The sequence below is a fragment of the Leiobunum rupestre genome, chromosome 3, assembly GCF_980474605.1.
Source record: "Leiobunum rupestre chromosome 3, qqLeiRupe1.1.hap1, whole genome shotgun sequence".
Classification (NCBI taxonomy): Eukaryota; Metazoa; Arthropoda; class Arachnida; order Opiliones; family Sclerosomatidae; genus Leiobunum; species Leiobunum rupestre.
This window is the reverse complement of record NC_143386.1, coordinates 47,919,360-47,933,268: the sequence shown is the minus strand read 5'-3', so window position 1 is coordinate 47,933,268 and position 13,909 is coordinate 47,919,360. Positions and strand designations below refer to the sequence as shown.

The window sequence follows — 13,909 nt, the reverse complement described above, 5'->3', positions numbered from 1 at the left end:
GAAAAAAAAATATTTTTGGAGGATCCAACAGATTTATTTGTAAAACGTTTATAAAACTTCTGTCGTTTTTAGAAGTTCAAAATACGAGTTCGGGTTTAGTCTAATTTTTAACAACACAGACTACTTTCCTCTGAATGCTGGAAACTGGATAAGCGGCAAATCGATTGACAATTTAATGTTTCTTCAAATTTTTCAAAATATTGCAGTTTTTTTCGATTTTAACTTAGGTTTGAGTGTAATTTAGATAAATAGCTAAAAATTAGCCAATTTCACTCGTTAATCCTAGTTTTAAAACAAATTAAACTTCCCGCCAACAATTCAAATTATAGGATCGCGCTCAAACTTAATTTGACGATTAAATGCTTTTATTTGTATATAAATTGAACTACTTCAACAATGCCCTTTACAATTTCGTTTATGAAGGCTAAGCTAAGAGAATTTAGGGCTTATTTCACATTTAGGAAAATCTACAATATTGAACGATTTGGCGGGAATTTGAAATACCTTATTTGTTGACAAGCTAGCAGTAATTTTTATTTTCAAATTTGGATCTGTTGAGTCACTTTTAGAAACCAAAATAAATTATTATAACATTATTATATCTTTATGCTTAAAGTTTAACTATTTCATGAGGAAATAATTTTTATTAAAATTTTAAAAAATATTGGGAAAAATAAAAGAACTAAGACTTTGGAATAGAAAAATTCCAACACCAACGAAAGAAATAAGGAATGGGTGGCTTTCACTATTGTGTCAAAGGACTTGGTCAAAAGCTCAGGAACCTCTGAAGAAAAATGAATTTTCCAAAACCAATTTCTCAAACTAATTATATTATTTGGGTAAATTCGAATAACAGTCGGTTAAAATAAGTAATATTAGATAAATTTAACTATTTGGGTAAACTGGTATAATTTTGGCTATAGATGGGTTTGACTGGACGAAATCAAATTATTTGCATAAACTACAATTATTTTGGGGGCAAAACCAATCATCATAACTCGATATTTAAGCCAGAAAATCCAATAGTTGACCGGTTGCGACCTTTAGGAGCTCAAGTTCAAACTCAAATATTTTATTGTGAAGTCAATATTGATTTAAGGTATTCGAGGGCCAAGTCTTCATGCGACTTATACTCATTAGTACTGTGTAGGATTTCTGGCTTCAACTTCAAGAATTTAACCAACTCCATGAAAAAAACTGTAAACGTTTAGTCATTGAAATTTGCTATCATCCTCCAAATGGGAGCTATGCAAGTTGTCACCTAGATTTTAAATTTCAACTTCAAATATTGGTAGATGAACTGGGAAGTAATGAAATTATATATCTTGGACATTTCAACTCAAACCTACTTGGAACCATAGACTCACAACTCTCGCATACACGTAGCTTGAAGTCAGCTACATATGAGTTTCACCAGTTGATATCAGATGCAACCAGAATCAAGAAGAAAACTAGTTCTCTAATTGATCATATTTATACTAACATACACTCAAGAATAAAGAAATTAATTAACGTTCCATTGGGGATTTCAGAACACAACCTAAATGTATGTACTTCTAAAAGGAATATCCCGAAAATTGGGAAAAAGCTTGTGAAAGTCTGAGATTACAGGAAAGCAGTGGCAGTCTTTTGTTAAAGACATGCAAGTCAATCTTAACCAGACATCAAAGACGCTGACAACAGAGTCATTACACTTAACTCCATAATAAAAAATACCTTGAATATACATGCACCTTTTGTGAGTAGAAAAATAAATGCATCTAACCCACCATGGCTAAGTAGAGAAGTCCAACATTTAATGCACTTACGAGATGTCTATCGCAGGAAAAGTAGAATTCCAGGTCAAAGATAATTTGAGGCTCAATTCAAAGCCTATAGGAATCAAGTGACGGAGAAAATCCGAAGAGATAAGTGAAAATACTTTCAAATTAATATCCATGTTGGAAATAATGGAACAAGTGATGTCTGGAAAACTCTAAAGCCTTTTTTAAAGGCTAAAAAGACAAATTAGAGATGCACCGATATATTGGCCTATTTTTCTAATATCGGAATCTGTGAATATTGGCCGATACCGGTATTAGAAAAATATATTTAGAAAATTCTCTATTAACTAATGATCATATTTTATTGGATTAGCCGCACCACTTCAGAAGCTAGATCATACCTTTTTTTAGACAGCTTTGAGATAGAAAATATGTATCACGTAAAATCAGAAGTAAATGAACCGAAGTTATCAGACTGCTATACTCCCCATGTTGGAGGTGTTTTCCTTATGAAGTTACATTTTGACCTCGAATTTAAAGTTTTGCACGCTCCTACGCCAAAAAAAAAAAGGTTTTTGTTTTATGAAACCATTTTTTATACATAGAAATAGCTATACCCACAATTCTCAAGTGCAATTTATCGCTTTAAAAGACGGAGATGGAAATTAGCTTTTTTTGACTCGATTTTCTCATCATTTTCATAAGGAAAACGCCTTCCGATTCTTGGTGATATTTTGATAACTTTGGTTCATTTACTTCTGGTAAAATTAAAAGAAACATTCGGATAAAATGGTATGAAAGTGTATTGAACTGTCGTTTACAAAGATTTTATCACATACACTAAAGTTATGATGGATAACTTTGTTAATATTGGACAATATATCGTCCGATAGTACCACCGATATAGCTGATATATCAGCTATACCCTTATCAGTGTACCCCTAGTATAATTACAATAGAATCACGAGGAAATATCTTAACCACTCCCAAAGAAATTGCCAAGGAATTCAGCAAATTCTTTGCAATGACAGAAACAAAAATAGAATCAGAAGAGTTCCAGCACAGTATAAACCAAGGCGAATCTAGAAAAATATTTGACTTTCAACCTGTTACCTAGTATTCTGAAAATTTCCTACTGAATCAAACAAGCATGGGAATATTTATACAAGTTTCGGTGTTACCTTGCCTTTCCAAGTTTTTGGAACCAAGGGTGAAATTGTTTGGATCACGGATGGCTCCAAGACTCACTCAGGGGTGGGTGCTGGAATTTATTGTCAGACTAAGAAGTTTGGCTTCTCTGAGAGCCTTGGCGTTGTTAGACTGAGATTTCGGCCATCTGCTTCTGTGTTGACTTCTGTCTTAAGAAGAAGTATCGGGGCAAAACAGTCAGGCTGCCCTTAAGGCTCTTAATCAGTTTAGTAATACTTCTAAGCTCATTCTTAGCTGTCTGGATCTCCTTTCAGAACTGGGCACCCATAATAGGGTTCATCTATATAGGGTGCCTGGTCATAAGGGGCATCATGGCAATGAGATAGCCTTCTAAGAAAAGAGCATTTGAGTTGCTCTCGCTCCCTAAGAGTAGTATCAGGGTGGTTTTACGTTACTGCCAGCTTAATAGACATCTGCATCTGATTGATATCAGTGAGAGTCCTATGTGCAGGGCATGCCTTGCAGAGGAGGAAACTTCGTCTCATTGATTCTTATGCGGCTCAAAGGTTTGAGCATCTTGGTATGCATAGGCTGGAAACGAGCGATCTTTCCCGCCGAAGCAAATCGTGCGCTTAGTTTCAGAGACTCTGCTTTCCCATCTTTAAAAGGCTGGGCCTGCACAATGGTCGAAGTGCTAGATTGGGTCTAACCCAACTCTTACTTACTACCTTGTCTCTAATCCAATAGAGCATTTCTTGTTTGCAGCTTGTACAAACACATTTTTTTCCAGACAAATAACCACCTATATAGACTGCAGTCAGGCTTCAAACCAGGCTATTCTACCTTCTGGAAACCAAAATAAGTCGACTTACAAGGGCTGCGTTCATCAACAAAAAGCTCAGCGCTGATCTCAACGGTCAGCGGTTTTTTTACTTCCGGTTTTGACGTCACGTTGATCATCGGAGACTCAGCAGAAACATCGGCTGAGCAAGATGGTTTTGCCGTTGCTCATCGGTGTCATGACGTCATTTGACAAAGTTAAAGGAGGGGCAGCAGACGATATTTTGTTCGTTAAGTCAGCGAACCATAAAATTGTACAACAACTTTTAGATTTTTGTGATTAAAAGAACTCAACGATAACTCAACGGTTTTTCTCTGTTGATAGTTGTTGAACGCAGCCAAGGAGACGACCCAAGGTGTAACCCACCGATTTTGTTTAACGTAACTTCAAAATTCCCAAAGGGAAAAGTTCCGCTGGGCTTTCGTTTTGCCATGGCAACCGAAAAGGTTTTTGACAACACCAAATCCAAATTTCTCTATTTGATTTAACATGGGAAAATCACATATTTCACAAAAAAAATTCAAAAAATATGTAAATTGGGAAAATTTTTGTATTTTTGGGTAAGAGAGACTATTTTTGGGTGTACCAATTCACCCAGAGGTGGGCAAACATTGTGAGCGTTCATTTTTGAAAATCCTCTCAAAACGAGTGAGCACTTCAAATACGAAGGTCGGTTGCTCTTCTTAAGCGAGAAAGAGAAATTGAGCCAGCTCAGGGTGATCGCCGATTAGTTCGCTCAGTCAGTGATTTTTCACGGCGCAGTGAGCGAGATTGGCCGATTGAGGCGCTGGCCTGCTCAATTTTAAGCACCGCTTCCCCTAGCGGCGAGATAATTCGTTCACTAGAAAGCGCTGACGGCGGGCTGAGTGAGATCGCGCCGACAGAAGCACTAGTTTTTTAACATTGGAATTTCTCATCCCACTGAACGACGGGGTAGACTGTTTCCCGGAATTCGCTCAAAGTGCTGTGAGAAAAAAGTTTTATTTCTTATAAATTATTTCATAAAAAAGTACATTGAATAAAAAAAATCGTCAATTATTTGTATAATATTTTCTCACCGCGCTGTGAGCGAATTCCAGAAGAAAGACTATACCGTCGCTCAGTGGGTTGAGAAATTCCGATGTTAAAAAACTGCCGCTTCTCTCGGCACGATCTCACTCAGCCCGCCGTCAATGCTTTCTAGTGAACGAATTATCCCACCGCTGGAGGACGTGGCGCTTCAAATTGAGCAGGCTAGCGTTTCGATTTCGCTCAACGCACCGTGAACGATCAGTGACTGAGAGAATCTCACGGCTTTCGGCCTGAGCTGGTTCAGTTTAAGAGAGAGAAAATAGCATCGCCAGTATTGAGCACTAGCTTACTTGATCACTCAAATTAAAAAGGTCTGAGCGTTCATTTCAGAATTCGCTCACAATTTTCGCCCACCTCTAATTCACCCAAAAATACAAAAAGTTTCCCAATTTAAATATTTTTTGAAATATTAATTTTTTGAAATTTCTTTGTTTTTTTCCCATGGTAAATCACATAGAGAAATTTGGATTTGGTGTTGTCAAAAACGTTTTCGGTTGCCATGGCAAAACAAAAGCCCAACGTAACTTTTCACTTTGGGAATTTTTAAGTTACGTTAAGGTCTACTAATTCACCAAGTTTAAGCAAAATGGGTGATTTACCCCTCGGATCGTTTCCTTGTCTTCATTGTACGCCTTCAAAGGCATTTGTTGAGCTTGAGAAAACATTTTATCCTGTGAAAGAAAATTAATTAAATTATTAGATATTTAAAAAATTATAAGAATAATTTACTTCATTCAATCTTTCCAATGCATGCAAAGTTGAATTCCATCTAGTAACGCAAACCACTTTTAAATCTATACTAGGCATGTGTAAGTCCGGATTTTTGGTTTTCGAGTCAAGTTAGAGTTTAAAAATTTTTAATTTAGAGTTTCGAGTCGAGTTTCAATTTTATTGCTAGTTTTCGAGTAATTAGGCTTAACTTAAAAGGAGGTTTAGAGTACTCAATGATTTAGGTTTAGGTTTCGAGTGCTCGAAAATTTAGTCTTACTTTGAAGTACTCGATTCTCTACACTATCAAAATTCTTTCATTGAGACTTATTTACTCAAAGTAAACAAAATAAAATAATTTTTCGATAACACTGGTTCCAAAATTTCCTCGTGAAAAGAATACTCGAAACTCGAACGAGTACTCGACCAAAATCGAGTGCTCGCACATGCCTAATCTTTACCTGTTTTAGCAACCAATTGGCCCGTATAATAGTTTTTTCTGAAAAAAATTATGATTGTGGTGGAATATTCAATCAGCTTAGTATCGTTTCCATCTTGGTTCAAACCGTCCTTGACTGTTAACTGTAAAGTATGAGCTAGGCATCGTACTTGATCCCAATTCATAGCAATCATTGCCAATTCCTCTTCGGGAAGACCTAACTCACCTAGTAAGAAAAATCCAGATATTGAATGAGTTTACATTCAAATTGATCAATAAAATTCGCTTACTGTAAGAATCTTTCAATCCATCTCCATATAGTATTTCCTCATCCGAATCATCTTTAGACATTTCAAGGTCATCTGTTGGTTCATTTTTTCTTTGTTTAACTGCAGTCCAATCAAAGCCTATTTCTTCCACAATGTTAAAAGCTGAAGTAATATTAGAAGCGTTATCCGCTATGACTTTGCCAACCTGAAAAAAGAAAAAGAAAAATGGTAATTTCCATTGATAAAATTAAGTATAAATATATTTTACCTTTAGGGGATCAATATTCCATTCTTTTAGCACTTGAACAACTTTATCTCCTATATTTTCCCCGGTATGTCTTTCTCCAAAAGATTTAAATCCTAAAGTTAACGATTTCAGCTCCCAAGAGTCTAAGTTCGTAACATAAATAATAGTTAATAGTTCCAGTTCTTATTTAAAAAATGGATAATTGCATACCAGAATGAAAGTGGCATTTAACACCAATAATACCTTTTCTTGTACGTGAGGTCCAAATACCATGAAAGGTGTACGGTTCCTTCATCTAAGGTTATTGCAGGAACAACTTCATTTTCCACTGCGTTCTTGAGATCTCTAGAAATTGTTCTCCTAGACCAAGTATTAATAGCAGGATTCAATTCGTGCATGAATTCTTGAAATGCAGGGGATTAACAAAATTTTTAAAATATAAAAATAAAATAAAATAAAAAAATTTCTATTAAAATTGGTATAGTTACTTTCTGTTAAGACTAGAGGCATTCCTGATGTGGTTGGTTATATAATTCAAAACTGCTCTCCAGTATTTTTTTGGAATCCAAGCATCATTATTTGTTGAAATTTTTTATGATGGTCTTTTCACAGCCTTGTTTTCCAAACCAAGGTCTAAAAGTGTATTAGGGAAATGCTGAGTGCAAATTAAAGAACTTGGAGGGCTGTCAATGTCATTAGATACATTTGAAGGCTTTGCAGGTGTCTCGTTTGATATTTTAAATGCACGGAGTCTCTGTAATTTAATAAGAAGTAGAGGAAGTTATTTTTAAGTTGAAAATTTTAACCAGAAAAATTTAAAACTTACTTCAAGATGTCTTGTGAATTTAAAAGTTGCGTTACCGACATTTCCATATATAGTTTTATCACAATACACACATTTCAAGACTAAATTTGAATAGGTATTTGTTTTTTCGCTGAATGAATGTCCTTCATATGTGAAATATTTTTTGAAAGTTGTCTCCCAGCACTTGTAAGTTCAAAGACCAACCCATTTTTTCTTTTGATTAAACGAGTAGCCGTCTCATTCCCTTCACTTTCATATTCAAATTCCGATAAAGAAGTTACAATTTCATTTTCCAATGAATCGTACAAATTAGCGGTTTCTTCTGTGACACTATCTTTCTCTAAGTCTTCAACGTGAGTAATCAAACTTAATGGGGTACTTTAGCTAAGTAAGCTGGTACTGTTGCTTACACCTACACTAGAATCTGTAACTGGAACTAACACTTCTTTTTTTGCTTACTTTGCTTTTGATCTTAGAGTTACTTCCACGCAGATGTAACATCAAGTACTGTAAAGATTTTTACGTCCATGTTAGTTACTGAAGATTTCTTGACATGTGGGCATTTTGGTATGTTCTCTTTTCAATGCTTGATTCAAATTTCTAGGATCCAAACCGAGTCGGATGGACCCATCAGGTTTAGGAACAATTACTATGGGATGAACCCAATCCGTTGGTTCTGTGATGGGTTTAATTATATTTAACTTAACCATCTTTTCCAGTTTGTGTTTTAATGGTTGTCTAAAGGCCTGAGGAATGATCTTGGTGCCGCTATTTCCTGGATTGCATTAGCTTTCAATTTTAATTCATGATAACCTGGAAGGCATCCAACCGCTCCAAAGCAATCTTTGAATTCTTCTATTTAAGTATTTGGTGTGACAGTTGAATTGTAAAATCCCTTCAAATTACAGGTATTTAGTCTAGGTATTTCTTCCAAGATATCAAGGCCTTTGACAAGGTTTAGTCGAACTGAATCTTTCTCACCAATAATAGCAACTGTCTTGAGCGTTGTCACGTAGAATTGTAAAACCATCGACACTTTTGTAGACTTACATAAGATGTTGGCAATGCCCAACATTGGAACTTGAATCTGGTTATAAGCCATCACTTGACGTTGTGGTCGTATTAATTTAGGTGGGTTTTTCAGTTGTTGATACGTGGATGCTGGGATGACATTGACCTGTGACCCTGTGTAGATTTTCAAAGTGGTACGCAGTTATTGTAGATGCAATGGGGTCAGCCATACATCATGTGTTGTACCTTTATTGGCTCTAAGTGTTAATAGATTTTTGTAAAATGGGTCTATATCATAATGGTTGTCAGCACCGTGTTCATCATATTGTTCCTCTTGCAAGTTATACAATAGCTGATCTTCATCACTGGTATTATCATCTTGATGCATTAATTCATCCTCTTCGTACATCATATAAGCTGATTGGCAACGCTGTGAAAAATGATTACGTCCTTTGCATCTTGGACTGGTAGTACTGTAAGCTGGACAAGTGCGATAAGGATGTGTGGTACCACATCCATTACATACTGGAGTGTAGTCGTTATTCCGTTGTCCGTATCTTGAAGCTGATGCTGATCGTGTATGTTGTTGATGATGTTGATATTGTCTATTATTGTTATGTATTGGTGATGAGTCCTCCATTGGCTGCCTCTTCCAGTAGTATTTGTTTGTTGTGCTCTCCTGGATTTTTTACGTAATACATCCACTGAAATAGGTTCTTGCCTTTCAGGTATATTAGTAGCATTAGTAGTCGTATGTGGCATCATTACTGTGGAGATCACCAAGAGTAGTATGACAATGTAAATAGACTATCAATGGAAATGGATAATCATTTCGTAGTTATTAAAGGTTTTTATTATGATAGTACGACTTATAAATAAACATACAACATGGTGTCAGAAGTGGAGTGAATGTAAGGAAAAGGAAACTTCATTCAAAGGGAACTAACAGTCATTAAGCCACTTTTAAGCCTCGTGTCCCGTTAGCCTTGGCGTATCTCTCTTTCAACACAAAGTCGCCAGCAAGATGGATGAAGGCAGACAGCCTAGCGTTATTGCAGTAATGCTACCTAAAGCAATGCTAGTGACAGGAAACTTAGCAGATCATTTCGTTTCGTTTAGAGAAAGCTTTGATGATTATGCTTTAGTGACAGAGTTGGCTGCAAAACCATCTGCAGTACAAGTTGCTTACTTGCATTTGCTCATGGGAAATGAGTGTAAGAAAGTTATGAAAAGCCTAACGCTAAAGGTGGAAGGAGTAGCCACAACGGAAGGGATATTGGATGCCTTATCTAAGCATTTTAAACCAAAAGTGAATGTATTATATGAAAGGTCAGTGTGTCAGATGGAAAATGAATCAGTAGATGAGTTCTATGTACGAGTCAGGGCGTTGATCAAAGAGTGCAACTACGGGCGGTTGGCAGAAGAAATGATACGGGATAAATTGGTCATGGGCTGTCGAGATAAGGAAATTTGAAATCTGTTCCAGTTGCCAAAGCACTTACTGCGTTACGAACTTGCGAACATGCCAAGTCTCAATTATCGCAACTAGATGCTAAACATAAGGAGTATAAAGTTGAAGAGACAGATACAGTTCATGCATTCCAGAACAGAGGCCTTAGGGGTAATCAACAAGGTGGCAGAGTACACAGGCAGGGCCAATTTCGAAATATACAGGGGCAAGGTAGAGTAGAGGATGTCAGACCAGAGACTCGACTTAGACCTTGCTATTACTGTGGAGGGGCACACGATCATAGTCAAAACCAAGAGCAGTGTCCAGCTTATGACAAAAAACGCAATTTTTGCAAGGCGTTCGTATCATATTAAAAGAGCGTGTCAAAAATGGAAAAGAAGTCAACCCGGGCAGTCATCTCAGCAACGACCAGGTCAGTCATCACAGCAACGATTCTTGCAGACACAGGATATTCAACATGCTGAGCTAGTGGCAGAAGAGGAAGAATTAGAAGATATAATTATAATGGAGGACATAACTGTGGTGAAGAGTTCAAGAAATAGACCTACAAAATATTTTGGGAAAGTACAATTTCAAGATGACAATTGGCGAGTAATATTCTTGGACTGTCAAATAGATATAGGGGCAGCGTGCAATATCATTCCTATTACAGATCTGACTAGGATCAAAAGAATAGATGCACCAGTGTTACCACCCAAGTCGGTGTTGAGGTTATATGATGGATCAGAAATACATCCATTAGGAGAATTCAAACTGATATTTAAGGTGGTCAGTGGAAACCAACATCCATTGCCCTCAGCGTTAGCATCTATTGATCTGGGGTTGGTCACAATTCATGTGCAAGAGAAATTCAACATACACCATTCAGAAGGTGTTAAAGACTCGAGTTGTCAGGAAATAATGCAAATGTCAGCGACTCATCGACGTCGGCATTGGACATAATAAAAGCACTTCCTCAAGCGTTCATTGGCCTAGGTGGTTTACCTGGCGAGTACAAGATAGAGATAGATCCAGCTGCAGTTTCAGTACAAGAAGAGTGTCAGTGGCTTTGCTGGAACTATTGAAGAAGCTAATTATAGCGCCAGTTACGGAGCATACTCCATTGGTTAATAGCATTGTAATAGTGCACCGAAATGGAAAGTTGAGGTTATGCTTAGATCCCAAACCTCTCGTTTTATACACATGCATGTTAAGAGAGGGCGCTGATAGTACAAGGAGAAAGAGGGATAGGGAGGGGAGCGGAAAATGGAGGAGATGGAAAAACCATGTATGTCCGAAGTCAGAACAATCTTGTCTCACTCTTTTAGAAATATGATTAAGGCTCCCCTACATTAATTAAATACAAACACAACAAATGGAGACGAAGATGGGATTGGATTAAAATAGATTCTAGAAGAGCTTTAAATAATTCAACAAGGATCCTCAAGAAAAAAAAACGAGACAAGAGGAGGTACACACCAGGAGGTGAACTAAGCCTAAGAGAGTCAACTTTAAGCTATCAATCCTCCACACAAAGGTGGCAAGCTACGCCTAACTTATTTTTTTTTCAACTCGGAATTTTACCAGATATTAGAATATGCCTTCCATTAGCAAATTAACTCCTTTCAACGCAACAGAATCTTGGTCTCAATACTCTGTACGATTAAAAGCATATTTCCACATCCATGATATAACGGATGATCTAAAGAAAGCATCTTTCCTGATGAATTGGCTCTTCTAACTAATCTTGTACTACCAGCGGAGATAGAAACTGTGCCCTATGAAACTCTCATTGCAAAATTATATGAACACTTCAACCCCACACCATCCAAATATGTGGAGATTCAAATTTTCAATCAGAATAAGGAAACCAGAAGAATTCTGAGCTTCGTTGACTAAAAAGATATTGTGAATTAATACGAACTCAAATGGGGGAGAGGCTATTGGAACAATTAATCAAAGGTATAGCCAATGATGAAATGCAGCAGAAACTCTTTTCTGAATGTAACGAAGATAAAAACATCACTTTAGACCAAGCAATAAAATCTATTCAAGCTATAGAAAGTGAAAGTAGTTAAAACTTAACTTGGTCAAACAAGAGACCAGAGTCCTAAAGTGAATGCCATATCGAACGCTCACAATAAAGGTAAAAATAAACCAAGAAACAGTTTTATAGAAAAGGCCAAACAATCTTCAGTTCAAAGTCGGAAAATTTATACCTAAGAAAAATCACTGCATTAGATGCACAAAATCTGGGCATAAAAATGCCGACTGTCATCACATCAACTCAACCTCCATAAGTCATTCATTGCACCGTCAACAATATCAAAATTCCATTTGACTTAGAAAATGGATCAGGTCATGCCATGATCACAAAACATTGGTTTAACAAGCTGAAGTACAGCTATACTGGCCTTTCTTTAGACGTAATTGGATTTAATATGGTTAGTAACATATAAAACAACAACAGCACACGTTACCTGTACTCATAGTCAAGGTGTAGTGTACATTTATCAGAAGAGAAAGTTTGCCAAATAAAAGATCTACAGGTTCCAGCACCTGCAAAGTAAATGGATTTCATATGAATTTTGAAATTGGCACAGGCTCCGGACACACCTTGATAACAAAGGACTCCTATCAGCGTATCCCCTACGAAAACTCAATAGAACCTGCAGGAGTCAACTTACGATCTTACTCAGGAAACAAGCTGGGCATACTGGGAAAATTGACAGTACGAGTGGAACATGAAGGAAGAACAACATAGCTCTCAGTCTTAATCGTTGATGGAACTGGCCTTAATTTATGTGGCCGAAAATTGATTTATTCAGACCTCAACATTCTTCCTCGGCCGAACCACGTGACTGATCAACGCTATTCAACAATGGCTGCAACAACAGAACCAGCACATCCGAGGCAACGTGACTCTTGAAACAATACTTGAGAAAAATAAAGACGTTTTTGCTCCAGGAGTGGGAAAACTAAAAGGGATTCAGGTTCGCCTACACATAAAAGAAGATGCGATTCCAGTTTTCTGCAAGGCAAGGAGCATTCCCTATTCAAGAGCTGAAGCAGTGGAAGAGGAAATTAGACGAATGCAAAGAGAGGGAATTATCGAAGAGATACAATACTCGGAATGGGCATCACCTATTGTTCCGGTAAGGAAACCAGATGGCAGCATTGGCCTATGGGGAAATTTCAAGAGCACACTCAACAAGCAACTTAATGTGGACAAATATCCAACTCGCGGGTTGCCGCTTTTTCTCCAAATTGGATTTACGAGAGGCATATAATCAAATTGAATTGGACGAAAACTCACGTGAATATGTGGTCGTCAACACACCATGTGGGTTGCTCCGATTCACCCGCCTCACACAGGGGGTAGCCTCATCATCTGCCATTTTCCAACGTACTATGGAATCTCTTTTACGACCACTCAAGAACGTCCTGCCTTTTCAGGATGACATTCTCATAGGCGGAAAAACAACAAGAGAACAATTGCTACAGCTGGACAGAACACTGACGACTTTAAGAGACAACAATTTGAAATTAAAAAAGGAAAAATGTAAATTCTTTGAGACAAGAGTCGACTTTCTCGGACATACTCTGGACGCAGAAGGGTTGCATCCGCAGAATGTCAAGATGGAAGCAATCACCAAAGCACCAGCTCCAAAAGACTTGGAAACACTTCGATCTTTTTTTGGCCTTCTAAATTATTATGGAAAATTTGCTTGAACACCACACAAGGGTATAGGACCAAACCTATGTGGAAGAAAGTCGTTATTTTCTACTTTAAACATTTAAATTCAAGGGTAAATCAGACCAGGATGGAAGCCCCACCAGCAAAAACACTTGCTCAAGTACTGGACAACAACAAGGAACTTTTCTCTCCCAGATAAGGAACTCTAAGGAGTAAAAGTACACCTCTACCTTAAGCCGAATGCTATTCCTAAATATTGCAATGCTAGGACAATACCTTAAGCAATGAAAGACCAAGTAGAGGAGGCAATCCAAGGTATGGTAGATGTGGGTATACTGGAACCAGTATCATTCTCTGACTTTGCATCACCAATAGTACCAGTGCAAATCAGGCAAAGGCTCCATGACAGTAAATGCCAATCTGGACATTGAAATGTACCCATTACCACAACAAGAGTGC

General features: G+C 37.3%; 1 protein-coding gene across 12 annotated transcripts; it reads right to left on the bottom strand.

Annotated features, from left to right (window-relative positions):
- Window positions 1-1,972: 1,972 nt before the first annotated feature.
- LOC149952425 (uncharacterized) lies at window positions 1,973-13,211 on the bottom strand. 12 transcript variants are annotated; one of them, XM_090168519.1, is made up of 8 exons: window positions 7,314-8,151; window positions 6,976-7,241; window positions 6,731-6,890; window positions 6,509-6,630; window positions 6,262-6,445; window positions 5,424-6,197; window positions 2,385-2,521; window positions 1,973-2,315 (listed from the first exon to the last, which is right to left on the bottom strand). In XM_090168519.1, the coding sequence occupies exons 3-6, from the start codon at window positions 6,780-6,782 to the stop codon at window positions 5,983-5,985; spliced, it is 573 nt and encodes a 190-aa protein (XP_090024645.1). In that variant the 5' UTR covers window positions 6,783-6,890; window positions 6,976-7,241; window positions 7,314-8,151; the 3' UTR covers window positions 1,973-2,315; window positions 2,385-2,521; window positions 5,424-5,982. The 12 variants fall into 12 exon arrangements, with proteins under 12 accessions (XP_090024645.1, XP_090024643.1, XP_090024647.1 ...); XM_090168517.1 differs by having other exon boundaries at window positions 1,973-2,521; window positions 5,424-5,495; window positions 5,554-6,197; XM_090168521.1 differs by having other exon boundaries at window positions 1,973-2,521; window positions 5,424-5,495; window positions 5,994-6,197.
- Window positions 13,212-13,909: the final 698 nt, after the last annotated feature.